General features: G+C 37.1%; 2 protein-coding genes across 6 annotated transcripts in view; one reads left to right on the forward strand and one right to left on the reverse strand.

The window, feature by feature from the left end:
• Positions 1-1,567: 1,567 nt before the first annotated feature.
• On the forward strand, positions 1,568-16,939 carry PDK1 (pyruvate dehydrogenase kinase 1). 5 transcript variants are annotated; one of them, XM_009640781.2, is made up of 12 exons: positions 1,568-1,994; positions 3,273-3,414; positions 4,902-4,973; positions 7,135-7,319; positions 7,724-7,813; positions 8,112-8,189; positions 10,187-10,263; positions 10,937-11,035; positions 11,968-12,078; positions 13,242-13,355; positions 13,479-13,648; positions 16,489-16,939. In XM_009640781.2, the coding sequence occupies exons 1-11, from the start codon at positions 1,946-1,948 to the stop codon at positions 13,617-13,619; spliced, it is 1,158 nt and encodes a 385-aa protein (XP_009639076.2). In that variant the 5' UTR covers positions 1,568-1,945; the 3' UTR covers positions 13,620-13,648; positions 16,489-16,939. The 5 variants fall into 5 exon arrangements, with proteins under 5 accessions (XP_009639076.2, XP_035752130.1, XP_035752131.1 ...); XM_035896237.1 differs by lacking the exon at positions 13,479-13,648 and having other exon boundaries at positions 13,223-13,355; XM_035896238.1 differs by lacking the exon at positions 13,479-13,648.
• Positions 16,940-18,136: 1,197 nt separating this feature from the next.
• Positions 18,137-26,830, reverse strand: part of LOC104128058 (neurabin-1) — a 40,905-nt gene continuing 32,211 nt past the window's right edge. The window contains exons 16-18 of the mRNA XM_035896174.1: positions 24,542-24,658; positions 19,690-19,878; positions 18,137-18,304 (exon numbers count right to left, since the gene is read on the reverse strand). Of these exons, the coding sequence (XP_035752067.1) occupies positions 18,137-18,304; positions 19,690-19,878; positions 24,542-24,658 (474 nt within the window). The remainder of the gene's footprint in view (positions 18,305-19,689; positions 19,879-24,541; positions 24,659-26,830) is intronic.

Consider the following 26,830-nt stretch of genomic DNA (forward strand, 5'->3'; position numbering starts at 1 on the left):
GCGCTGCCGCGTTCCCGTGCTGTTGCGTATCGCTTCTCAATACCGTCCTTTTTGGCAGAAAAAGGTTCTGCTTCCTTCCGGGCGAAGGGAGCCCAGTTGGCTCCTTCCCCGGAGACTGGAACTGTGGCAAGGTTGAAATTCAGCTGGAAACTCCCGCTTTTGGCATCGCTGAAGTAGTTTGGATTTTTTTTTTTTTTTCCTGCAGAACCTGCAGCGTCGGTGAGGGGGTGGGGCCGGTTATGGCAATTGGTATTGTTAGAGCAGTGACTCAGGTGAGATTTGTTAAGCCTTTTGCAAGCTAGCAGCATGCAGCCTTTTAAGGTGTCTAGCTTGAAACAATCGTCACTTCTCCGTCACGTGTCTGTGCCCTACCAAAACACCTTACCCAAATGTTTTAGAAGATGTGCGGGAGAAGGAGCAGGATGCAAACACCAAGAGGCATCCTGGAGGACTGGGAATCTAGCCTTGAAAAATGAGTAAATTGGTAACAGGATACTCGGTCTTACACTCTGCACTAAAACCACTCGTAATGCTCCCAGGTTTGACTGACTGCTTGGAACCAACAGGGGTCACAGGGATTGTTCTGTTCTGCTTCAGAGACTACACAGAGAAGGGTCTTGTAAATCACACTGAGAAACCTTTTCAAAGCCTGGGGATGGAGCCATACTATTAATACGTTCTGTTTCTGTACCCAAGGCTCTCTCATGTGCATATATGTTTATATAAATGTTGTATATAAACATTGAACTAGTTAATAGTTGTATTGCTTTTTACATTTTTGTAAGTAAAACATAACTGAGAACTAATCCTAGAACCCCAGACTTCGTGTAAGTAGGAAGATACACAAAGAAAAGTTTCTCTTAAACTATCCAGTCACTTCATCCATCTATTGAATGTTTCATACATTGCAATAAAATGTATCCAATATTTAAAACTCTAGATTTGTACAGGAACCCCACCAAATATTCTGTTGCTACCATACTTCCAAGCAAAGAATCTTTCAATTCAGAGTTTGCTTTGACCTGGATTATTTTACCACTAAAATACCGATAAAATAATGCTTACCTTAAAATCAGTGTTTATTTTCAAGGCACGGTATTACCTCATGTCAAAAGTTAGGCTACTTTTTTGCTGTTAGTACCTGAACATAAGATAATCTTGAAAACTTTCAAATTTTTTTTTTCTCCCTTTTGCTTAAGGATTTAATAGCAGATACTAAAAACTAATAACAGGCAAAAAAAAGAGCAGAGTGCAACACCTAGATGATATATGTCTGTCAGACATTCTGTAGCCGTTCTAATCCGATGTTTTCATCGGGAATTTTTTTGGCTTCTTCCGCTGGAGTGAGAGCAGTCAAAGAGAAAATCATAAAATCTGGTAATGCTAACTTAAAAAAAAAAAAAAAAAAAATAAACATTTTTAAGTAGAACAAAATTTCACCTTGGAAGTTGCTACCGAACATTTGCCAAACAGCAAGTGTAGACCATGTCTTGGATTGCACATTGCACTTCCCATAGATGCAATAAAAATCATTCAGTCTTAAGATAAAATGAAGCCACCTGAGTCTGCTTTTGTTCCTCTAGGTTTCGATCTAGCATATACACCAGTCGTATCTTGGGTGATAAGCACACAGTATTTTCTGTAGGAGTCTTACCCATTCTTTGCCTAGATAGACCATAGCTGCACAGGGAAACAAAGCCATTTGCCCATTCACTGAAGTCTTGCTTACCCTAAGCTGTCTTCCATATTTGACCCAGGATTGCAAAGATATGGCCTCCAGATAGAAAACTAATTTGTGGACTGTCATTTGCTGAGTATATGAGGCATTTGAAGATTACCTTTACATTCTAAGACCTTCAATCTGACTTGTTTGTGGAATTTTACCTGAGAAAAGGGAAAGGCCAGTAACAGTCATGCCCGAAATGCAATCTGACTAGGGAGAAGAATGAAAGGTTTCTGGGCAGAGGTCATATGTAGACAACGTGTTAATACTGGTAAGTAAGTGTCACTGGGGAGGAATTTCTTGTAAGCTATTGACTTTTTTATTAAGTTAACTGACATTCTTTCATCAGTGTTTATGACGTGTCTGAGTCTGGATGCATTAAACTAAACTACTCCGCTGCAATTTCATGAAGTTTTTTCCTGTTTAAGACACTCCCGGCTTCCTCTTTTTCCATGTCCCTTCCTTTAATTTTCTTCCCCAACTCTCCCTTGCCAAATGGAAGGAATGAACTAAGCAGAAACACCAGAGTTAATTGTTAGGAGTTACCTCAGGCTTGGTGTTTTCACAACAGGTATGTACTTCACTGCAGCAGATGAACAGGTTAGTAAGTTCAGATGCTGTTTACATGACACTCTTGAAGTCTAGAAGGAAGTCTGGCTGAGAATAACGTACAGCATTTCTTAGCCTCTTCCCTACTCCACACCCTCCTTTCTTGCCTAGTACAACAGGCATTGTGGGAGTAGATTTAGGTCTTGATCTTAATAACCACATGTAATTGCCACCCATACAGCTGACACCTATCCTTATAAAAGGACAGGTCTGTTATCAACAGGTGCAGTAATTCAGCTTCTAGCTTTTAAAAACGTAAAAAATTTAAAAAGTAAATGTATGGGAGAACTGCTATCGTAATGACTGAGCACAGTAGCTGTCCTACTTTCATCTCTCTCAGTATTCATGTGGATTCATTCATCTGTCTTCTGTTCCTCTAAGTGAATTTAAGCTACAACAGATCTAGCTGAAAATGAGACAAGTATTACAGAATTTATTTCCTGGAAGTCTTCCAATATGAATTACGGTAATTTAGTAAGATCAGTGATCAAGCAGGGTGTATGGGACCATGATACTTTTGAGAAAGTATCCTATAAACAGTTTCCTGTGCTGGTCCCATTTGCCTCTTTGACATGCTCAGAATGACATACTGTTTGATCAGTGCTCGTTACAGGCAATGTTTGCTGCAAATAAAATGAACAATTTACACGGATAGAAGCGATACTTAAAGTTGAATGGTATGGGTCTGCAACTATCGCACTAGTTACTCTCTATACATTGGAGATTCTTGTTACCGCAACAGGTCTGGTAGGTTTCAATGTGGGTTTACATTTTGAAATATAAATGGGCTGCTGCCATTAAAGAAACATGGGCTTACCAGACTGGCTGAGTGAACTTTAAATACAAACCACAGATCTCTTACACAAGAAAGCAAGAGTCTGTGTAGTTCTCTACCATAAGTACTGATTCTGATGTTGTCAGGTATTTATTTTGGTCTTAGGATCTGAAAATGCTTGTGAAAAGACTTCATTTATGTTTCTACGACAAGAGTTGCCTGTGAGATTGGCAAACATAATGAAGGAAATAAGCCTGCTTCCAGACAACCTCCTAAGAACACCTTCAGTTCAGCTGGTGCAGAGCTGGTAAGAACAGCATCATTTCATACCTTTAAGGGTGACCTTCTGCATATGCACAAGTTTGAGGAACTCGTTCTCTTCTATAGAAAGAACATTTCATGTGCTCGTAACATGAACATCACTTATTTAGACTGAGTAAAAATTCCAATGTGATATAAATCAGAAACTAAATTCACAGACTTGGAAAAAACCCTTTAGGAGCAATTAGAGAACGCACAGGGAATCAAAAATCATTAAGCAGATAGTCACGTATGAGAATTCAGTAAAAACAAAAACCCACCAGAACAATGTTTAACAGGGGACTTGCCTAAAATGAAGAAGCCAGTTGAAGAAACCAACAGAAGCAGGCTAATGCACAAAATGCTTGCAAAAGATAGACAGTAGAAACCATTTAAAAGACACGTTATTGCAGATTGGGAGTAAAGACAGAAAATACGAAGAAAGAGCAATAGGAAGCTCGTAAAGCCAAAGTATGTAAAACAACAGAAAGAATAAATGGCTATTAAAATAAAAAATATATCCTTTGAAAAGTAAAATTTGCTTTCAAGTAAGGGACTTGCACATAAGCATAAACTTTTGTAAGATGAAAGCAAAACAAAGAGATTGCTTGGCAACTGCTGAAGGCACATGGCTATCTGGAAAGGCTTTTAAAGTTAACAGTACAGAAAGTCTGCCAGTGAATAAGTGGGATTGATTAGATGACTGAATATAAAAAGAGCTGTCAATGAAGATGAAGGCTTTTAATGAAACATGAATGCTTAAATTCTCATGATACTAAATGACCATGTTCAAATGGGAAATGAATTCCACTTGGACAAATGCAAAGCAGAGCACGGAGAGGAACCTCCTCTCCCTGCATGTTTACTTGCTTACAATGGAAAAAGAAATTTTGATGCTACTGGGGATATTTTTCTGAATATGCTAGTTGATAGGCAAGAAGGCAAATAATGTTAGGAACTAAGTAACAAATGGGGAGGAATATAATTGTACCACTGTGTTAGCCCATTATTGCTCTGAACTGCATGCAGTTTTAGTCACTCCATCCTGAACGGAAAAGACCAAGAGGGATAATCAGAGGGTTGGAACAATTTCTACGTGAGCAGAAACTAAATAGAATTCTTCAGCTTGGAAAATACACGTCTAAGGAAAGAGATGGCAGAAATATGTAAGTCATGAACAAGCTGGAAAGACTTTCTAGTAACAGGAACTCGCTGGGACTGCAAATAAGAGATCACCTACTGGGTTTAAAACACAAGGAAGACCTTTCATGCATTCTAATTAAATTGTGGAATGCCTTGCTCTGGAAATTTTGGAAGAAAACATCATGAATAGATTCAAAAGGATCTAACAGAATTCATGGGGGATAGGTCAATGGGATATATCAAATACAATGATTTGGAAACAAGCAACCTTGGAAGACCATAAATTGCTAACCAAAGGGATCTGGAGAGGCATATTAGAAATGGTCTTTGTCATGTTTCTTTCATTTAAAGGTATGTCCAAAGTCTTCAGGAGATCCTTGACTTTAAGGACAGAAGTTCTGAAGATTCAGGGGCTATTCATAGGTAAGAATTTGCTGTCACTTGTGTTAATATTATGTAGAAGGACTGGCAAGAAAAAGACAGCTTAAGAAAAATTTCAGCTATCTCCAATCTTTACATAAGAATTGCAGTAATGTCATGCCCTGTCCCTAAAAAGAGGGTACATTAAAACATGAAGCAAAGCACTTCTATGCCATGTCATTCTGGTCAGGGCTTTTTTTGTTACACTGAAAAAGCTATGAATATGTTAAACTTATCATATAATCATGTAGCTTGGAAAAGACCTTTAAGATCATCAAGTCCAACCATTAGCCTAACACTGCCACTCCACCACTAAACCATGTCCCTAAGCACCATATCTTTTAAGTACCTCCACGGTACCCACTTCCCTGGACAGCCTATTCCAATGCTTAACAACCTTTGTGGTGAACAGATTTTTTCTGGTATCCAATCTAAACCTCCCCTGGCACAACTTGAGGCCATTTCCTCTTGTATTATCTCTTGTTACTTAGCAGAAGAGACCGATGCCCTCCTCACTACAACCTTCTTTCAAGTAGTTGTAGAGGGCAATAAGGTCTCCCCTCAGCCTCCTTTTCTCCAAGCTAAAACACCCATTGCCTCAGCCACTCCTCATGAGACTTGTGCTTTAGACCCTTCACCAGCTTCATTGCCCTTCTTTGGACACGCTCAAGCACCTCAGTGTCCTTCTTGGAGTGAGGGGCCCAAAACTGAACAGAGTATTCAAGGTGTGGCCTCACCAGTGCTGGGTACAGGAGAAGAATGACTTCCCTGGTCTGGCTGGCCACGCCATTTCTGATACAAGCCAGGATGCTGTTGGCCTTCTTGGCCACCTGGGCACACTAACAGCTCATATTCTGCCAGCTGTTGACCAACACCCCCAGGTCGTTTTCTGCTGGTCAGCTTTCCAGCCACTCTTCCCTAAGCTTGTAGCTTTGCATGGGGTCGTTGTGACCCAAGTGCAGAACCTGGCACTCGGCCTTTTTGAACCTCATACAGTTGGCCTTGGTCCATTGATCCAGACTGTCCAGATCCCTCTGTAGAGCCCTTCAATCCTCGAGCAAATCAACACTCCCGCCCAATTTGGTGTCATCTGCAAACTTATTGAGGGTGCACTCGATCCCCTCATCCAGATCATAGAATCATAGAATCGCTTTGGTTGGAAAAGACCTTTAAGATCATCGAGTCCAACCGTTAACCTAACCCTGCCATCCCACCACTAAACCATGTCCCTAAGCACCTCATCTAGCCTTCTTTTAAATACCTCCAAGGATGGGGACTCTACCACCTCCCTGGGCAGCCCATTCCAGAGCCTGACAACCCTTTCAGTGAAGAAGTTTTTCCTAATATCTAACCTAAACCTGCCCTGGCGCAGCTTCAAACCATTCCCCCTCGTCCTATCATCTGTTACCAGAGAGAAGAGGCCAACCCCCTCCTCACTACAGCCTCCTTTCAGGTAGCTGTAGAGGGCGATCAGGTCTCCCCTCAGCCTCCTCTTCTCCAGACTAAACAACCCCAGTTCCCTCAGCCGTTCCTCGTATGACTTGTGCTCCAGACCCCTCACCAGCTTGGTTGCTCTCCTCTGGACATGCTCCAGCAATGCAACATCCTTCTTGTAGTGAGGGGCCCAAAACTGAACACAGTATTCGAGGTGCGGCCTCACCAGCACCGAGTACAGGGGCACGATGACTTCCCTTGTCCTGCTGGTCACACTATTCCTGATACAGATCACTGATAAAATATTAAACAGAACTGGTCCCAGTACTTAGCCCTTGACCAAATGTTTACCAATTCCTTACTTGTAGTGTTGGATCTGATGTATGGAAATTTTCACCTGTAGAGTAGGTCTGGTCATCGTTGGCTGATCATAACTGCCATTTGACACGCATGGGATGATCTGCATGAAAATGTTGGGACAGTTTTCTTAGCAGTAATCAAGATGATAAATAAATAGTAATTTTATAATTAATCAGTAATGGTTGATTACTGATTGTTTCAGTGCTAGTTGCTTGAAATATGCTGTAAAGACTGACCTGTCTTCTTATTGCTGTAGGGAGACCGGTGATATTTCTGTACATACTGGTCTTAATTTTTGTAGGCAGATATTCTGTTTGCCTGAGTATTAAATTAACTTGAAAGTGAAATACTAAAAATGTATTCATTTTAGTTTTACAGATACTGTGATAAAAATCCGGAATCGACACAATGATGTAATTCCTACAATGGCTCAAGGAGTAATAGAGTACAAGGAAAGCTTTGGCATTGATCCAGTGACCTCACAGAACGTGCAGTATTTTTTAGACCGTTTCTACATGAGTCGCATTTCAATTAGAATGCTTCTTAATCAACACTGTAAGTGCCATTGTTGAAAGGAGGGGAAATGATACCTGTACTATGTCAGTATCATAGAATCACTTTGGTTGGAAAAGACCTTTAAGATCATTGAGTCCAACCTTTTACCTAACACTGCCATCCCGCTACTAAACCATGTCCCTAACATATAGTATATTTTCGTTTCATTTTTAAGTAAGTGCTTCATATGTACTTAAATTCTCCTTAGGAGTACACTATTTGCCTTGCTATTTATACATTCATTCTTAACACAATTCTTAAAATATTTATTAACAGTAGGCTTTAAAGTATGGTGAAGATTGGAATTATAGATTGCCTATACATTTCTTATTTAGCAAAACTGAAGACAAACTAAAATTACAAAATTATATTGGGTATTAAATAATATTTTCTTTTTTTGACAGCTTTACTGTTTGGTGGGAAAATTAATCCAGCTCATCCAAAACACATTGGAAGCATTGATCCTAGCTGCAATGTTGTTGAAGTTGTTAGAGGTAAATTCAGCAAATAAGAACAAGAATCCTGAAAACTTACATGAATGTCTATAGTGAGAGCCAATATACATCTTGATATTAATATACTGTTTAGTTCTTTCCTACCCGGGGCAGAAGTTTCATTTAAAGTTTAATATAGTTTTACCACTTTTCCCTATAAACCTAGTTTTTGTGAGAAAATACAAAATCTCCCTCCCAGTGCATGGTGTTTTCAATTTTTGTTTTTCTTTTTGGCAAACTGTAAAGGAGAAAACAAAAAGTGGAGGGGGAAAGGTGACTTTGTGTGGTTTTATTATAGATGGCTATGAAAGTGCCAAGAGACTTTGTGATTTATATTACATGAGCTCTCCAGAACTCATCCTTGAAGAGTTGAATGGTAAGTGAATATGGGACAAAGCACTCTCTTGTGAACATAGTGATGGCTTTGTCTAAAGTAGCTGGTGGTGAAATGTTCTCATTCCACTTTTCATGTAGTTAATGTGTTCTCTGTATCTACTGTCATAGTTTGGGATTTATTTTTTTTTTTTAATCTGGCAAAAGGCTTTCCCTATTCTTCCCTTTAATTAGAAAACTGAAATCAGTACACAAGTGTTTGACACTACAGCTGTTGACGTAACAGGTATTAGCAGCCTCCTTCTATCCCTAAGATTTTTGTATGTCTTGACCTTACACTGTCTATTGCATCTCACCCTCTCTGTATTTCTTGTGACACTTTTAAGATTTATACTAAAAATTCCATTCTAATTTCTCTTGCTTATTCAGCTATCATGTTCTTGATGTCTAATTAGATATAGTATACTCAAGATGTGGTAAAAATTATTTGAACCCATTGGCTGTGACTTGAACAAACAGTTTACAACTCAGAGGTCAGCTCTTGTCCTCATAGTCCTGAATGCTAAAGAGCCTTTCTGGCACTACGCACTAGAGTGCTTTTCAAGTTCGGACAGACCTACAAAAACAAGCAATCAAAATTGCTTCTACGAGTAATTGCGAAAGCCAAAGTGCAACCACATTAACTTTGCCTATGAAGCTAAAGGCAAAGAAAGTGTGGCCTTGATTACACGTTCCAGATCTCTTCTTCCTGCTGTACAAAACCTGTCATTCTGTGTCTAGATTAAAGGGCTTACCTCTCTTCATCTTCGGAGCATGATACTAAAAATGTCTGTAGGGAACTGTCAGTCACGCTAGCTAATTCTCTGTACTGAGGGGTCATTTAATGGTGTATGTGCTCCAGAAGCCAGAACAAATAGTTCAGTTTTTATAAAAGGAGCGACCTTTTGCTCAATGAATCATGAAGGTGAGTTCAACCTTATCCAGGCCAAATGCATATTCCTTGCCCACAGCTGAGAGTGAAGACCATTATTTAAACCTCAGGCATGGGATCTGGGGGTGGAGGCACGGAGGGACGCAGTTAACTTGAGGACAGGAACCTGACATATTTCAAAGTGTGATTCCCACCCCCACCCCACCCCCCTTTCATTTTTGCTGGGTACATAATTTGTTCTAGATCTTTTGACATCATTAGTCTTCAACATTTATGTTCATAAAGCACTGGTCACTAACAGTCTGGTGAGAGATAACTAATTTGTTGAACTGAAAGAACCTTTAAGAGCCAGCAGAATTTTCTGAGCAACCTTTCCTTAATTTTTGGTATAATGAATGTGTTCCCATGATACATTTTCTAGAATTTATTCTTTAAAAAAGGTTTGAAAACTACACCAGTTTTATACACAGAATTGACTACATATTTTTTGTTAAGGTTTCTTGTTAGAAATCAGCTAAATTAATCCAAGAATAGGCTGCACTGTAGTTAACTATTTGATGCATTACAGGATCGTAAGATAGTTTGGGTGGGAGGGAGCTACCAGGAGGTTTCTAGCCTGACCTCCTGCTCAAAACAGGGACAGCTGTGAGGTCAGACTAGGGTGCCCAGGGCTTTATCCAGTTTCGTCTTACAAATCCTCCAAGGATGATGATTCTGGGCAACCTGTTTCAATGCTTAACTGTCATGAAAAAGTCTTTCTCTGCATCCAGTCTGAATCTGTTATTTCACCTTACATTCACTGTTTCATGTTCTCCCACCACCTGAAGAGCCTGACTCTCTTCATGATAACCTCCTCATAGGTATTAGAACGCAACTACTACATGCCCTAATTAGTGATGCCACAGCGGTTTTAAGATTAATTTCTAAAGCAGCAAGCACATTCGAAAATCTTGAGTATGACTTTTGGTTAACATACAGCTTTTCAAAAGATTTATGTTCAAATTTTCCTTCTCTTGTAAATTCTCTCAACAATACAAATATGAATTACTGTGGGAATGAATAAAAGATACATAGTTTGCTATTTAATTATTTACTCTTTTTTTCTCTAGCTAAATCACCAGGACAGCCCATGCAAGTGGTCTATGTACCATCACATCTTTATCACATGGTTTTCGAACTTTTCAAGGTCTGTGCACTTACCATTACACAACTCTTGTACATCTTTGTTTAGTGAGATTGTATTTGTTTGACTTTTTGAACCAATTCTAGATAGCGGTGTGGTTTTGCAAGTGCAAACCTTTTGCTATTTGACTGCAGGAAGATACCTAAATTGTACTATTTAAACAGTAATTGTATAGAAAATGAACAGCTTTGGAAGAAGGTACCTCCTTTGCCTAGCCACTGAATACATCTGACGCATTCTGAGTAGACAGCTTTGTGAAAAAAATCTTAAAATGTATAAAGACATTAACTAATAGAAGAAGTGATTTTTGGGACATCTTCAAATCCGGTATGATGTGTAACAGGTCCTATAGAGCTTTTCTCAAGCAATTCAATCCTAGACTTTTTGTTGATCTTTGTCATATTGCATCTACTATGCATTATAAAGAATTCTACAAATAAAACTACATTAAAATATTCAGATGTTCTAAAAAAATACTTGAAGTCTGTGTATTCTAATAAACTATATAAATACTGACACTGCGTAAACTAGAAATATTAAGAAAACTCTATTTTAAAACCATATAGATTTGTCCTGATTCTGAAATACGTGATAAAAATAACTTTGTATATGATCTTAAAACATCAATTTAGGGAAGTGGTAAGAACAGGATTTAAATTGTACTTGAAAATTGCAGAATGCAATGAGAGCCACCATGGAACATAATGCTGATCGATGCATTTATCCTCCAATTCATGTACACGTCACGTTGGGAAATGAGGATTTAACTGTGAAGGTACGCACTTTCTTGATTATTTTGATTAGGTTTTTTTTGCCTGTCATAGGCAGCGTATTACTAACTTTAGCTGGTGATCTGGTTCCAACAATAGATTGTATGTGATGATGTAGTATGCAAGTAACAAGACCATTACCCAGTTTCACATACTGCATCAGTAGGAAATTCATGAAGAAGTTCCACAGTCACACTGAAGGCTCTGCAATAGAATTCTATGCTTTTGTCACACTCATGTCTTGCCTAGCTTATAAGCAACCATGACTAAAAATGGAGCATATTTATACAATTGCAATATCAGCATTTTATATGTGACAGTGACAGAGCTATACAGGTGTGAAACAACTGAAAAAAGGGAAATAAACATTGTATATTGCATGCAAATCAAATCTCCCTGACGTACAGTTTGCAGAGTAACAGCTTTTTTTCTGTACAACATCCATGTTGGATTTCAAAGACCAAGTGGAAGCACTGGCTTTTTCATAGGTCTAACTAAACCGTAGTAAACCAACTCCTCTTACTTACTCCTTCAGTAATAGGTTTTAACAGCTTGTATTTAACTGGCAGTATTCCTGAGGAATAAAGATAAGACACAGAACCTGGCATTTGCCAAAAGGTACTGACTTCAGACATAATTGAGTTACGAACAAGATAAAAGCAATGCACAATTTAAGTAGAATTTTCTTACTTCCAAGAGATTGTGAATACTTCTTATGGTAGTATTTAAATGGTTTGGATGAGGGATGAAAGGGAAGGATTCATCTTCTCTGGTCATTGCTGTAGCTGAGAGATGAGAATTTAAGAAAACCCATAATTTAATAGGGACAACTTTATATTATCTTTTACCTGACCTTCCCCTGGATTATTATTTGAGAAGCTGTCTTTTATAAAAATGTATTCAGGGACATAATGCTACATGTTCCCTCTTGTACCAGATGAGTGATCGTGGTGGAGGTGTTCCTACAAGGAAAATTGACAGACTGTTCAACTACATGTATTCAACAGCACCACGTCCACGTGTTGAGACATCACGAGCTACACCTTTGGTATGCATATCTTTTATACCTCGTAATATTGAATATGTTTAATTGTCACAAAAGAAACCATTTAGCCAAAGCTATGAAATACTGATTTTATAGATACAATGAGTATCACCATTTGAATGTTATAGCTTAATTCAAGTATTTTTCTGAAAATAACTGGAAAATTGCATAAAATCCTAAAATTAAAAAATTATTTAAACTTGTTCAAGATTTTATTTTTCTCTACCAAATATAAAGATCAGCTACCTCAAGCAGAACACTTAGCTATGCTCTTTGTACTGCAGTAAGGACAATTCTGGTTGTGGCCACTGAATGAAAGGAAAAATGATCATAGCAATTATTTCGGATCAAGTCCATAGTTTTGCTTGTACTGTGTAGTAAGTCTTACCATCCCCCAGCAAGGATGAAGGTATGTGGATGTGACAGGACGTATGAAGAACTTCGGTCTCGTGTGAACTTAATAGATGCACAAGAAATAAAGCCTTTAGCTCTCAGTAAGAAGTTCTGAACAGCCTTCCTGAATTTATTCTCTCACATCACATAATTCAAAATGGTTTTTTTAAATTTATATAGTGTGTTCTGCATGAAGATGACTATGCAACTCATTAAACACTAGATCTTTACAGAGAAGTGTTGTGTATTTTCATTGAGAAATTACCTCTAAAATTTAGTAGATTAAAATACAAAGATAAAAAATTATACTTAACACTTCAGGGCTATGTCCTGCTACTGCAGACAGGGCTTGATAGAATTTTAGTATAAGCTACACATTCACAGACATTGCTTCTTGGACCTTTTTTTGTATGTACTGATGATGAAAAGTATCTGACATAAGTACTCAGTGTTCTTAAGACTAGCAGCTCCATAAGGCAGACTCAGTACGGTTTTCTCTGATGGTGTCATCTCTTCTTGAAAAAGCTACTGTAATACAAGTAGTAGTATCTAGCAGCCCTGTCTGACAAAGGAATAAAACAGTTTTCTCATAGTCACAATCATCCATGTATTCTTCCATTATCGGGGTATATAATAGTTTGGGGGGGCACATTTGAACTCCTCCTTTTACTGTCAAACATCATGATTAGTTTGTCTGTTTAACTATTAAGTTGAAACAGAAAACACCACTGATGGATGCAATTAATGAAAATAGACTTTTTCTCCTGGATCAGGCTGGATTTGGTTATGGCTTACCCATATCACGTCTGTATGCACAGTACTTCCAAGGAGACTTGAAACTGTATTCCTTAGAAGGCTATGGAACAGATGCAGTTATTTACATAAAGGTATGATGTAACACACTACCATTTTAAATTTATCAGCAACTCTAACTGCTAATGGAATTCCTTGTTCTGTTACTATAACTTTGATTAAAAAGAATAGGCAGCTACAGTCTTCTCTACTTACAGGCCTTATCAACAGAATCCATTGAAAGACTCCCTGTATATAACAAAGCAGCCTGGAAACATTATAAAGCAAACCATGAAGCAGATGACTGGTGCGTGCCAAGCAGTGAGCCAAAGGACATGACCACTTTTCGCAGTATATAGCTTTTTCCTCAACAGTTCATAAGAAGTAGGTATGTCTGTAAAGGGAATTTAAAAGACCTGATTTACACCAAGATGCTGAGCCACATTTGATATGTGAAACTAATTTTAAGTGGAGTAACAGAAGTTTAATTTTTTTTTCTTTAATTCCAGAAAAGAGTAAAGCCAAGAAAAAACCCAAACCTGTACATACTTTTAAACTTTAAGAGAGAAGGTCACACTTTATTTGTTCCACTTTCTATTTATGACTACTTTCAGTAGCCAAGTCAAGGGAGCAATAATTTGGGGTTTTATAGGGACCAAGGCAATCTATATCACATCTGGTGAGAAATGTATTAATTCATATAATTACAAAACTGTTTTAATAGAAGAACTATTGAAAAAGCTCACCAGACCATTTTTCCATTATACAATATTACAGATTAATTAAAAACTCATGTAAGAAATATTGAGGAGCTCATTGCTATACCTTTGCACCCATATGGCACTTTCTATTCTTTTATCTTAAGCATGCTGAAGCTTAATTTTGGGAAGTTGGATATGTTGCCTACATTATGGTTTTTTGCAGCTGTAGAAATCACACTTAGGTTTGTAGCAATTAAAAAAAAATCAGTTCTAGCTGCTACCATTGGTATAATGTATCTCAGGTATGTGGTATAAGTCGTATTTCTTTGGTTGTAATGTGAATATTTAATACATGTGAAAAACTTACCTTGCCATGATCATTGTGAATTAGGAAGTAGTGTTGGCTTGTGTATAGTAAAGATATGCATAGATTTCTGTAGGCAGTACCAAAACGGAGTATCAATGTTCTAGCCCTAGTAAGATCTCAGACTCTGTTATGTCAGGTTACAGCTGTAAATGGAAACTATTTTAAGAAACAGATTTTTAAAATTTGCCCTTAATAGGGCATCTCTGTTACTCTGACAGTAGAAACTACCTTCTCAGGACTATTTAAGAAAAAGTGGAATTAATGTTTTTTGAAAATACCTTTGTATTTGTGATCTGCTTCTGGCCTCATGTATGTAGTAACTGGAAGTCACACTATAACGTAAATATGGTAAGCAGAATGTGTTTATCAGTCAAAGGCAAACTGTCAAAACATACTGGGGAAGATAGAGAAGGGAATGAGTGCTACATTTCAGGTACAAAGTCCTTCTTTTAATAAAGGATTAAACTTCTTTTAATGCCTATTGTGCCAGCTTTGTTCAAATTATACACATTTATATTGTATCTCTATCCCTGTCACAACTGAACATATTAGGAGTGACGCAGTTAAAGACACTGAGAACTAATCTTTTTCTCAGTTAATTCATTGCATGTAATTTGTGATTTTTTTTTCTGCAGCAGACATACATAATCCCTCTCTGAAAGAATAAGCCTAAATTTTGCTAGTTTACTAGCTCTGCACAGAGGAGAAGTTGAGATACTACAGGTGAAGGGAATAGGTGGTATGCTAGAAATTGAAGTCATGCTATTCTAGTTGTAGCTAAACCAGATTAAAGATTATCACCTGCTACCTCCCCAGGCTAGTTCTGCAAAACAATAGAATGGTTTTATACCCTGGTCAAGCTAGCACAGTCACTTTAACAGGAATGATTTACAGAATGGGCTATATACACAGTTGAGCTGTCACTCTGAGGGATTATTCTCGCTTAATTGCCACCAGACCAGTACAGTTACCTGCTCCACTCAAGTTTGTGGGCACTTTGAGAGGTCCCTATTTTTCTTCTTTACGAGGATGTGAGGTGGTGGCTTGCATATCTTTCAATCTGCATGGCTACAAGTGAGGAGAAGCTATAGCTGTTCTCTTCTTCAACCCTGCAAGAGGATGTATATGAGAAATTCCACATATTGTAAAATGGGGCCTGTAAAACAGTTAGAGGGAATGCTTGCAGCTATTGCTTTTGCTAAACTAAAGCTGAAAGTTACAGCAAGGGATTTTAAAAACTCAACTCTGAGGCTGAACGTTCTAGCTTTTACACTAAGTTTTAAATGTTTAACTTAATTGAAGTTATTTTAGTAATATCTGTGAACTAAAAGAGATGTTTCTGAAGAAAAGCTAACAATTTGTTTTCTAGAAAGTCTATTCAAATATTTCATACAGTATTATTGAAATAAAACATCTTTCATGCTCTTGGCTAGCTACTGATTGAATTCTGATTATTAGAACGACTTGCTGTGTAGTTATCTTTGTATGTATTCTCCTCACCCGCCACCCTGAACGATTGTGGTGAACACACAAATGCATTAATATTTTGGTTTACAATACTTAAAAGTTTGATTACCTTTGATTTAAATAGAAGTTCAGAAGATAATTTTTGTGTTTAATATTTTCTTTACTGTACTCAAGTCATTGCTAGCACACTGGTTAAGTTGAAGTGAATCACTGTAGAAAATCAGTATACTAGCTCAACTATCAAAATGCTGAGATTAATAGTTTTATATGCAAATGAGCTCAGTCTTGCACTATAAAATTAATCTTGGTTTGTGTTAAGGTAATTTTTTGAAAGAATCACTACATTTATTCATTAAAACTATTTTAAAAATTAAACTTCCAGTTGGGTGGTTTTGTGGCTTGGTACTAAGCTAGTTCTGTGGAGCCAGCCTTCTCATTTAGCATCTGACAGATGTTAAATGCTGTGGTCTGTGGCCATCAGTGTTCTTATGCTCAGGTGCCAGGTGAGTTTATCATCCCTGCTGTGGCCCCTGTTTAACTACAGCACAACTCTGCACACAGGCAAACTTTTGAAACCATTATTTCTACTAGTCTCCCTCCTGAGAAACAAACTCTTCACAGGGTGCAGCATTCAGTCCACCAGGCTTAACAGAAAAAGGTAATACATGGTTGTATCAATATTCTTTGTTCTAGGTGAAAGCACTTAACTGAGAAATAAGCTTCCTTGACTGAATTCATCAAAAGGTAGTTTTATGTGTGTGATCCTAAGCATTTAATCATTCTGTACTTCTAATTCCCTTCTCCTTTATCAGTAGGGCAGCATTCCTCTCTGGCTCAACTAACTCAACAAACTCTGCAAGTTTGGAGTACAAACTCAAAGCTACTGGAAACAAAGTAAAAACGTTAAATGTTGACCAAAGAATTGTTTCTTAATGCACAAAACCAAAAGTTGAACAAACCTATTTTTAAAAGTAATTATTACCAAGATTTTCAAACTTTATTTTGGAAATGCACAGTGTGCAGAAGCATTTCCACACAGTCCTTTTGTTGAAATTCATAAGACATTTATACAAAAAAATAATAACTGTGAAACACCAACAGTGAAGTTCATTCATTTAATTAAAATGAAAACCAGTCCATAGATTTAAAGGAGAACTTGGTCCACACAAACGAATGATGCAAGTTTTGTTCTAGTCCATTCTGTGGTGGAATTGATGTTTAAAGTAATCTGTGTTTCTGGAATAAACTCATTAAAGGAAGTGCTGTTGTAGTATTTCTAGAAAATAGTATGTAAATATACAAAACACCAATTCATGTTCTAAACTATTCTGAGAATCAAATCCTCCTTTAAAGGGAAATAATCTGTAGTCTACAATCAAACACTTAAATACAATGCAGAAAACCAGTGCTTCAGTGATAATTTTTCCTACAATCCTTCCCTTAGTATTTTAAGTTTGAAAAACAGTATAGTTTAAAATTAGCAAATATATAAATTTGGTCCGCAAAAATCTTGTAGCAGGTAGAAAAGAGAAATACATGTATTGCAAATTGATCTTATCACATAAATCTATAAAACTATGTATTATTTAGGAAAAATAGGTTAAAAAAGATCTTATTTATAGGTATAAACCTTGTCCCAACACCATACGGGTAGTGTACAGAAAACTTAGTATTATGCTTAGTATATGTAGTTTGTGAAAACTACTTAATATTTCTTGTTATCTTCTCAGTAAATTGCAACACATAGGATTCAAAAACAATGTGCTACTACAGTGAACTTTGAATGAAAAACCCAGAAATACAAGACTTTAAACAAAATAATCCATAAATTTGAAATACATGCTTTCTTTTTAAATTAATTTGACATTACTGTTTTCTTAAACTTAATTTTTACTATACATCTTTAGTGGCAACAGATAAACAGACTGTCACAGACTGAAATGGTTGGCAGGATTTTTCTGTCGTCCCTCTATTAGATTCAACTCTATCACATGCTAGTTGACTAATATTGGAATGATTTTTAATACAGTATTCTACTTTTCACAAACATCAATTTCAATGAAAAGGGCATATGAGGTCTTAGAAGCACAAGTATTACTTAAGGCAGAAAGTTAAATTATTGTCTATTAGTACAGGCAGAGTCAACTAGGAATAAAAATACTGAAAACATTACTAATTTTATTGGGTTGCAATAGGGAGGGACCGTAATTAAAAAGTAAAAAACCACCTACCACGTTAAACTGTTGCACTTTCCCTCCTCCCTCAATTGTACAGTTATATACAAATCTGCTGAACTTCCTCAAGATGAAGCAAGTCTTTGCTAAAATAAAACAGGGTTGTCTTAGCAGCTTGATTCAAGAGTGGTTACCACTCTGCCAGTCTTGCGAACTTCTCTCTCCTTCTTTTGAACCTTTTCCTTCTGCTTCTCCAGTTTTTCTTGTGCTTTTCTAATATCCTTAATTTTTTTCTTTATTGTTGATCGATCATTTTGACTGGAAACTCCCAAAGCCTTTGTTGGGGAAAAAAAAAAAAAAAAAAAAAGAAAAATACCTCATCAACACTTCCAACAGCACTGTCAACAGTGCTTGTGCATGAACAGTTTAAGAAAATGTTATTCACTTTCCTGCAAGATAGTCTGATTGTTTGAAAAATAAGGATGTAAGTCCTCAAGAGCATTGTAAATGATCATCCGAGTAACATGGTAAGTAAGGAAACAAGGGCCTACTCTTATTAGGTTGTAAAGTAACAGCTTCTCATAGCATTTTACAAACACGTAGACACCTGAGAATTTCCAGCAAATAGCCTAATAAGTAGTAGACTCAAAAGATCTTTTAGTTTTTTTATACAAGAGGAATTTATATTCAGTAACTACTCTTTAATTTTTAATACTAAGGATTTTAAGGTGTATTTTTAAAAAGTGTATTCAGTAAGTAAACGGCACACTTATTTTTGATCAAAAGGTGGCAGTACCCAATTCCAAGTTACAGACAGCACTCACTCGCACTCTATGGAACTCATAATGGCATTAAGTGTAAATTAAGCTTTAAGCATCAGCATCCAAAGTTCCCCAAAAAGAGACAGTCATTTGACAGACCAGTAACCGATATTTCCCCTGTGTCCAAGGAGATATTTATTTACCAAAATACAGGACATTTAGTGTTGCATATCTATTCTAAAATGCAGGTATATCTTGGATACTGAAGTTAGACAATTTTTTTTTCCTCCCTAAAACACCTAAATCTGCCTTATGCCAGAATAAACCAATGAACCTCATTTTAGTCACACATCTTGCCTGTCCAAAATGCAGTCTGATAGTCTAATGAGAAAGAAAAACCTGAAGGAGTTCGCTAGCACTGTAAGGGATATACACCATGCAGCCTCCAGAGGTAAAATGGCAAGAAAAGGATCAAAACATAAGATTTAGAATAGATTTTTTTTCAGCAGGAGTAAAAACCATAAACATTTAAAAGGTCACCAGATAGGATTTTAGCCTTCTCATTTGAAGAAGAGATGTGGAAGAAACAGATTGCTAAAACTGGATCCTGCAACTCTATGCATTTGAATTGGCTAGATCTTGCTTTGATATGACCTTATGCTGAGATTGATGATAGTTCTATCGAGCCACTTTGGGGAATTACACTTACTTTGATTTCCTCAAGATGCAAACAAAGAAGAAATATGTGATATTTTTCTGATTAAAACCAGCTTGTCTTTAATTGTACAATCAATTACTAAATTTTCATCTAACTGCATAGTCTCCAAGTATTTCAAAAGCAACACTCTCTCCCTTAAAAAGCCATGAAAACAGGTAAATAGACTTTGTAGGTTAAAAATATATCTGAATAAGCAGTGAAATGTGTACAGTTGCAAATCTATCCTGGGATATTCACATACCTTTAACTTCTCACTGTCGAGCTGCATTAACTGCTGTCCATCTACGTTCATAGCTGTGAACTCTGTGATATACTGCTCCATGTTCATTCCCATTAACCAGTGGCATACTTGCTGGGTGGTCCATTCGGAAATAGGTCTACTGTGCCATTGGTTTTGCTTTCCTGTTGTTGTAAATTCATCATCTAATGCCTAACCAATTGAGAAAAGTCACCGTAAGCAATGTTTTACTTGACAATATGTTGAATTCCAGTTGCCTATTGAGTTTGATTAACAAAATGCATTTTTAAACATATTCTAGCTCCAAAAGGACTTAAGTTCGTGAGACCACAGTTTGCTATAAAGAAAAAGATACTACAACATTCAATGCAAACTAAGTCAGAAATATAGAACACAAATGGCTTTCTCTAAGAAATTATATAGCAAAGCATTCACTTGAATTTGATGTACCCTAACAACAAACAGTCAGTCAGTTAAGGTAGCTCAAACCTAATGTTAGATACTCCTCACACAGCATCAAGAAGAATCAAGTAGCCCTTCAGCTGTATTACTGATTAGTGTTAAGTGAAGGAAATCCATGATAAAAGCAATTCTAGTAGTCAGTAAATCTGGTGACTGTTCCAGGTACGGTTTTACTAACTTTGGTGCATTTCTAAAAAGAGAGGACTGTTCATTCTTTCATTGAATGCCATCGCGTCAACATTTTAAAGGGCCTGCTCAGTAGAAGACCGTTTCAGAAACAGAAGAGCTCGTAGCTTTCCACTGAAAATACACTTTGCCAGCTCACAGAGCTTTTGAAGCTCCCTGCTTCAATTTCAGTTGGCTTCTGAGAGGAAAAAGGTACTGCTGTTCATCCCGAAGCACTCTATTACTTCATCACAAAAGAAAAGTTACATAAAACAGAGCTCATTGTACAGAAGAAATTCTAGTGCAGTACTTGGATCAGTAACATCAGAGTTACCTGAAGTTTTATTAACTATCCAAAATGATCTCTCACTAGCTCATAATTGAGTACAGGCTGCATTAGACTTGTGGACTGCTCCACTAGGCAGCTTCCACTACTTAGCAAAGGTATTTGCAAACCAGTGGAAAGTATGCCCGCTTTTCCCAGTGAGCCTTAGGTAGGTCATTTGTAAACAGAAAACATGGAAATAAGCATCTTTCTAGTAAGGGATTTGAGATGTGACCCTGTAAGTTTCAGGTGAACAACTACAGCTCACAAAATGCAACTCCCGTGACGGAAAATTTGGGCAAATTGATTGAATGGAACAAAGTAATTTTGGCGATTGCAAGTTAAAGATAGTGCAACATAGGCCTGTCACACGATCCGATCATACAGTGAACTGGATCTGAGTGCAACATGGAACACACGTCTGACATGAAACAAATATAATTTAAAATTTCCAATGTATCAGAGGAGTACATGTAATTAGAAACGTTTTTGCTTTCCCTGGTCTGTGAAACAAAGGGCAGTGGTTACATTAGGAGGTAGTGCAGATAAATAGGAACAAGTTTGTAGAGCAGAACAGTTTGTGCTGAGGTCCTAAAATCCATACTACAAGCATTTCAAAGGATTTTCACTTCTGAATAGCTCTAGTCTGGTCCCACAGACTCAATGGGTGCTAGCAGCTGGAATGTGCCAAGAACATCGTTGGAGCACACCTGATTTGATTTCCAAGATAAATCAAAGTAAGGCAAGTGGGGACAAACAGAGGAGATTTACTTAAAAAAAAAAAATGAACTCCTGATCCAAATGAAAATGCTTATGTAGCTATAACAAGTGTGAGCACATCCACCTTCTTGATGTGCAAAAGAATAGCAATTTTCACAAAATAACAGCAAAGGGCCCTAGAAGAGGTTTTCCTTGAAGTGCTCCATACAGCATCTGTATCAAGACAACTGAGGCACAGTGAGTTTTCTATCCAAGCTATAAAGCTTGAGAAATGCTGAATCTTCTTTCTCTGTATGAAGTGTAAATTACTAAAGGAATTTCAAAATCCCCATTTCTTTTAAATTGTGTTAGATAGCGGTACTCCTCAACCTGATACTGTAATACAAAATATGTACTGGTAACTTTTTATTTTGTCTCACATTAGCAAGTGTTCATGAATAATACACAAAAAAGGGGAAACTTTTTACATTTCAAGTTTGACCTGAATCTCAGCTGTGTGTGGTCTATCAGCAGCAAGGAATACTAAAATAAGTATTGCCACATAGATATTTTTTATATTTATCTACTTTTATCCTTTAGGGGGTGGGTGGGTTTAAAACTGCCCCCTTTACACTGAGAAATGTGTAAAATGTTTTATTCCAGTTGGAACTCACTCACGAGTTTTATTTAATCTGTGCTAGCCATGCAACTTCCCTCTGTAATTTCAGAGGTAAGTAAGTACTTGAAGAAGGTGTACTCCTGTCAAACAAAAAGGTGCAGGTTAATTCATTTCACCAGGGGAATGCAGTCCCCTGACAGAATCTTGGGGACTCTGCAACAGTTCCTCCAAGCAGCACAGGTTACAGCAGCTAACAGGCTGTACCATGGAGGAGTCCACCAGGCTCAGCTACTAATTCCAGTCTAGGCTTTCAGCATCATCAGTTGCTAACAAACTCCTCTTAAGTCATGTTGGTAAAGACACAACCCTAAAAGCTGAAGTTGTACCAAAAACTGAATCTGTGTTAAAATACTTAGACATCATCTCCTCACAGAAGGAAGATACTTGATTCTGTATAATTGAATTTTTCACTACTGCACAAAGGAAAAGAACATCTGTAACTTTTTTCAAACTATCAATAGCAAAGTAAAAAGTATAGAAGAATAACATGAAGAACACTGATTTTTGAGTAATGCTTATTGGTCATTAAATAACACCTCTACGTAATTTTTTTCCCAATTGTTTACCATCCTTCCAGAGGCAGGGGGACTTTCCTGAGCTGTTTGTACATCAGAGTTACAGTCCCCAAAACAGCCACCACACATCCCCACAAGATCAGCTGCTAATTCAGAAAGCAGAACTAAAACTAATTATAAGGTATAGAGCATGAAAAAACCATGTGCTCCTGCAGGTGATTCAGAAAGCAAGTACAGAAATACTGAAGGCTCTAAAGATGAAAATACAAAACTCAACACCAATGCTATCACACCATTTAACAGATTAAAAACTTTAGAAGGGTAAGAGGGATTACCAGCTAGCTTGCTAAACAACTAGGAGTGGAGGTGCCTTTGATGCAACTGGCTGGCTGTAACAACCTAGCCCTCACCGCACCACCACTTCCCCAAACTGCCTGTGAGTACCTGCCCAGTGGAGGCAGACTCTTCAGTACTGCTCTCCTCTGGATTTCTAAGAGGTGTTTCCATCTACTGTCTACTAACAACTTCAGGATTTGTAGGGCAGCATGCAGTAGCCCATTCCTCCAAAAGCAGGGGCTGTTACACTGGCTAGCATGATCCCTGCTGGATGTTTATGAACACATCCAAACAACAAGCACCAGGTAGAAATTCTACAGCTTTGAGTTTATCATTATCCTCAGAACAGACCCTGATAAGCAGCGCAATTACTGAACAGGTACAAATGACTTTCAGTGGTCATATGCACAAGCAACATATGAACTAGAGAGAACAGGAAAATCAGACTCATCTATAACAAAAATAAAAAGGCTTAAATCATCACTTTACACATGCACAGTTAGTAATAGACAGCTTTCGTCTCAGTTTTAGAACCAGAATTTTACTGAAAGTTGTAATGCTGATCAAAGAACAATATTCAAGAAGATATTTAGCTTTGCTAAAATCTTATGATTTATACTACTTGAAAGTTTTAGAAACACATATTCATGAACCATTCCATTCACAAAACTGCAGGGAGCACTTGCAATGACAGATATTAACTGGAGTTCCTCAGGTTTTCATTAGATCTATGACTGTCATGCCTGATACAAATCTGTAAGAAATTAATCCACTACTGAAACCTGTAAACTGCTTATACAATTTTTGATGCCCCAGATTTTTATGTAGCAATTTAATATTTATAACACTGTAAGACTTCTGACTTTCTACATGTTACTGGAATATCTTAAGATTTTCACCAAAGCCTGGTTTAAGATGGCTAATAACAAACCCCCACATTCATGAACCACCTTTTTTTTTTTTTTTTTTTTTTTTTTTTTTTTCCCCCAAACACTATCACTACCGGTTTGGCAAGCCCTCTAACTCATTTCTGGAAGATGACTGTGTTCAATTTTTAATGACTCCTCCTAGTCTATAAATGATTTAATTTATAAAGACACCCATCAGTGAAACACCACATGAGACACCATCTCAGAATGTTACTGAAGTGTGGACTTTGGGTTTCGGCTGTAGCCAAAGCAGTTAGTTCTCCAGGGGAATGAACACTGACTTTCAGGTATCTAGTTTTTCCCTATATGTCAGAACCACTATATGCTTTTTCCCCCCCCTTTTTTCTTTTGTTTGTTTTTATTTAGATGAAATTTTATGGTAAAACAAACCTGCACAGATGTGAAAGCAAGGTCAAAATCGCTGCAGTTTTCATTCACCAAGGAGGTTGCTTTACATTAGTGGAACGGAAAGGTGTTATATTTAAAATTAAAAACTGCAATTTGATCAGAGAGAGTTCATTCCGATTTTTATGATGTAACTAGGATCAGAACACAAGGGCTGATATGGCATCTACTAGTCCGTGTCCTTAGTTCAGTAACAGCTTGCAGTTCTTTACAATGGTCTTCAACATTCAAACACAGGAACAGCCATCTAGTTCCACATTACACAAATCTGTGTCTATTAAACATGCTGTAGTGTGAACAACAACATCCACAAGACACATATACACACTTTGAAACTCACCTCATTTGAAGAGAAGGTTAAAGTGTGTGAGCGACCTGACAGATTTGGTTCTGTCACTAACCCTGAAAGTTCACAACTTGGCTTGCTATGGTATGTATCATCTATGACAATTCTACTCTGCAAACAAGTGGAAATAATGTTTTATTAACTCGCTCCTTGGAAAAGCAGGTCATAAGGTGACATTCTAGTAATTTTTATTTTTGGTAAAAAAAATACAAAATACTATGACCCAGTTATCTTTAGATCACATATGAAATGCACTCACTACAACAAACATCTGACTTGTTTTTGTTAAACTTCTGAATTTGAAAACACAGTAACAAACTTAAAGCAATATCCCCAGTACGAGTACCTTGTGTGGAGAATCGCTCATAACCTGAAACGGTGTTAAAGTACACAAGGAAATACATGTGGTTATGTCTTCAGCAGTCATACTACACTCTGGGAGAAGCAATTTAAGATTCATTTGGTGGAATTATTCATGCCACATTTGTATTCAACTGAAACCTACGCAAGCACTATGAATATCCTTCAGAAGGTGCTGTTCTGTCGGCAAGATAAAAATCAGTCCTAATTGTTTATGGTCATTAAGATTCCAATGGCACCCAAGTGCTCCCATAACTTAGAAAGTTTCTGAAAATGAGAACTAGGTTTAGACTTCATAGCCGCCCACTATCAAACCACTGTGGTTAACAGTGAAACAAATAGGCTGCCTTTGCCTGACATACATTGAGAACTAGAATAGCAAGAAGCTTTCGGCAGCTTGCAAAGTGGGTTTAAATTTGTTCATGAATAGAGAATACAAAGCTTGCCTAAGGACAAGCTTTCCCATAACTTTAAATTCTAATTTAAGATAATGTTTTGTATAGGTGTTAATTTTAATAGTTTCAGTGAGGGTGGTGAAACACTGAAACAGGTTGCCTAGAGAGGTGTTAGATGGCCCATCCCTTGAAACATTCAAGATCAGGTTGGATGAGGCTCTGAGCAACCTGATCTGGTTGAAGATGTCCCTGCACATTGCAGGGGGTTGGACTAAATGACCTTTAGAGGTCCCTTCTACTCAAACTACTCTGATTCTATGGTTCAGTTTTGAGGTGACTGCATTCGAGGCACAGAATCATGTAATCTGAAAATTACCTTGATACGAAAAATACCACATAGATGTAAGAGATATTCAGAAGAATTTTTTTATAATAAAGGGACTGTATCAAGCTATGTAAAAATCTTTATAGTTAAAGACCAAATAGTGTAAACACACTATAATAAAGCTGAAGTTAAACACTTAGATGTCTTTACAAAAAATAATTTAACACTGTAAATCTACAGCAATTATGCAGCTTAACAGCCTGAATAGATTATTTTCAAAACAGAAAATTCTTCTGAAATAAAAGATTGACAAATGTATTCTTTTAACAAATTAATAAAGCACTATTAATTTTTTAAAAATACGTAACAAAGTAAAACTCAGGTTAGAAATATGACTAACGTAAGATCTATCATATTGAAAGAATGTAAAATTTTCATAGCATTTACTGTTTACATTCAGTTATTACACTTAGTCTGTGTTTAAAGGAAGCTTTTGGATCTGTACACCTGCCTTAGCATCTAAAAGCAGCAGGATCTAGGTTCACACTTATCCAGCAGCCAGTACTTGTACAACCTCAGGTAGGTTACTGTCACTCAAGCTGAAGGCTATGAAAAATACAGATGCTACACCTGAAAACTTCACAGAAGGTTTAATAAGAAAATCCTTCTAAAGAATACTTATGTATGTGGTTCCCAGAATATTTTCAAATTTGATTACCTCCATTTCCAACTCAGATCCTGACATCCACGTTATTTTTCTTTAGTGAATGAAAAATAATTCTGCCAAAAGCATGCCTCCTACTTTTGCCTTTCTAGAATTTATTTCTCAGCACTGCTCTTTATTGCCTGCAAACAGTAAGCAATTATTTGCCATTTTCTCTAATTTTCTCTGAGTCTCTAATCAACTAACTATACTTTGTAAGGATGTCATACCATATCCCTTCATGCATACATAATCTGAGATCCTAAATTAAGCTGATGTTAAAGACATTTTTCTTCAGTAACTTATGCTCTTATAAGAGAACTATGTTTTTGAAGTTGTCTTCATTGAGCACTTCTGTATTTGTGTTCTGATTTCAGTTTAACCTGAACTCTAAATTTTCTAGATTATTCTGTTTTTTTTTTTTTTTTTTTTGGGGGGGGGGGAGCAGATACTTGATCTTTGCAGTCCCTTTTACCCTAAATTACTGATATGCATTTCCA

Source organism: Egretta garzetta, unplaced genomic scaffold, assembly GCF_000687185.1.
Source record: "Egretta garzetta isolate BGI_Z169 unplaced genomic scaffold, ASM68718v1 scaffold16, whole genome shotgun sequence".
NCBI classification, from domain to species: Eukaryota; Metazoa; Chordata; class Aves; order Pelecaniformes; family Ardeidae; genus Egretta; species Egretta garzetta.

Bases quoted from the DNA above. Each gene is read 5' to 3' on its own strand.
- PDK1 (XM_009640781.2), top strand. From the start codon at position 1,946: ATGAAAGGTTTCTGGGCAGAGGTCATATGTAGACAACGTGTTAATACT. The intron at 1,995-3,272 runs GTAAGTAAGTGT...TTTTGGTCTTAG, and splicing joins TAGACAACGTGTTAATACTG to GATCTGAAAATGCTTGTGAA. The intron at 4,974-7,134 runs GTAAGAATTTGC...TATTCATTTTAG, and splicing joins GATTCAGGGGCTATTCATAG to TTTTACAGATACTGTGATAA.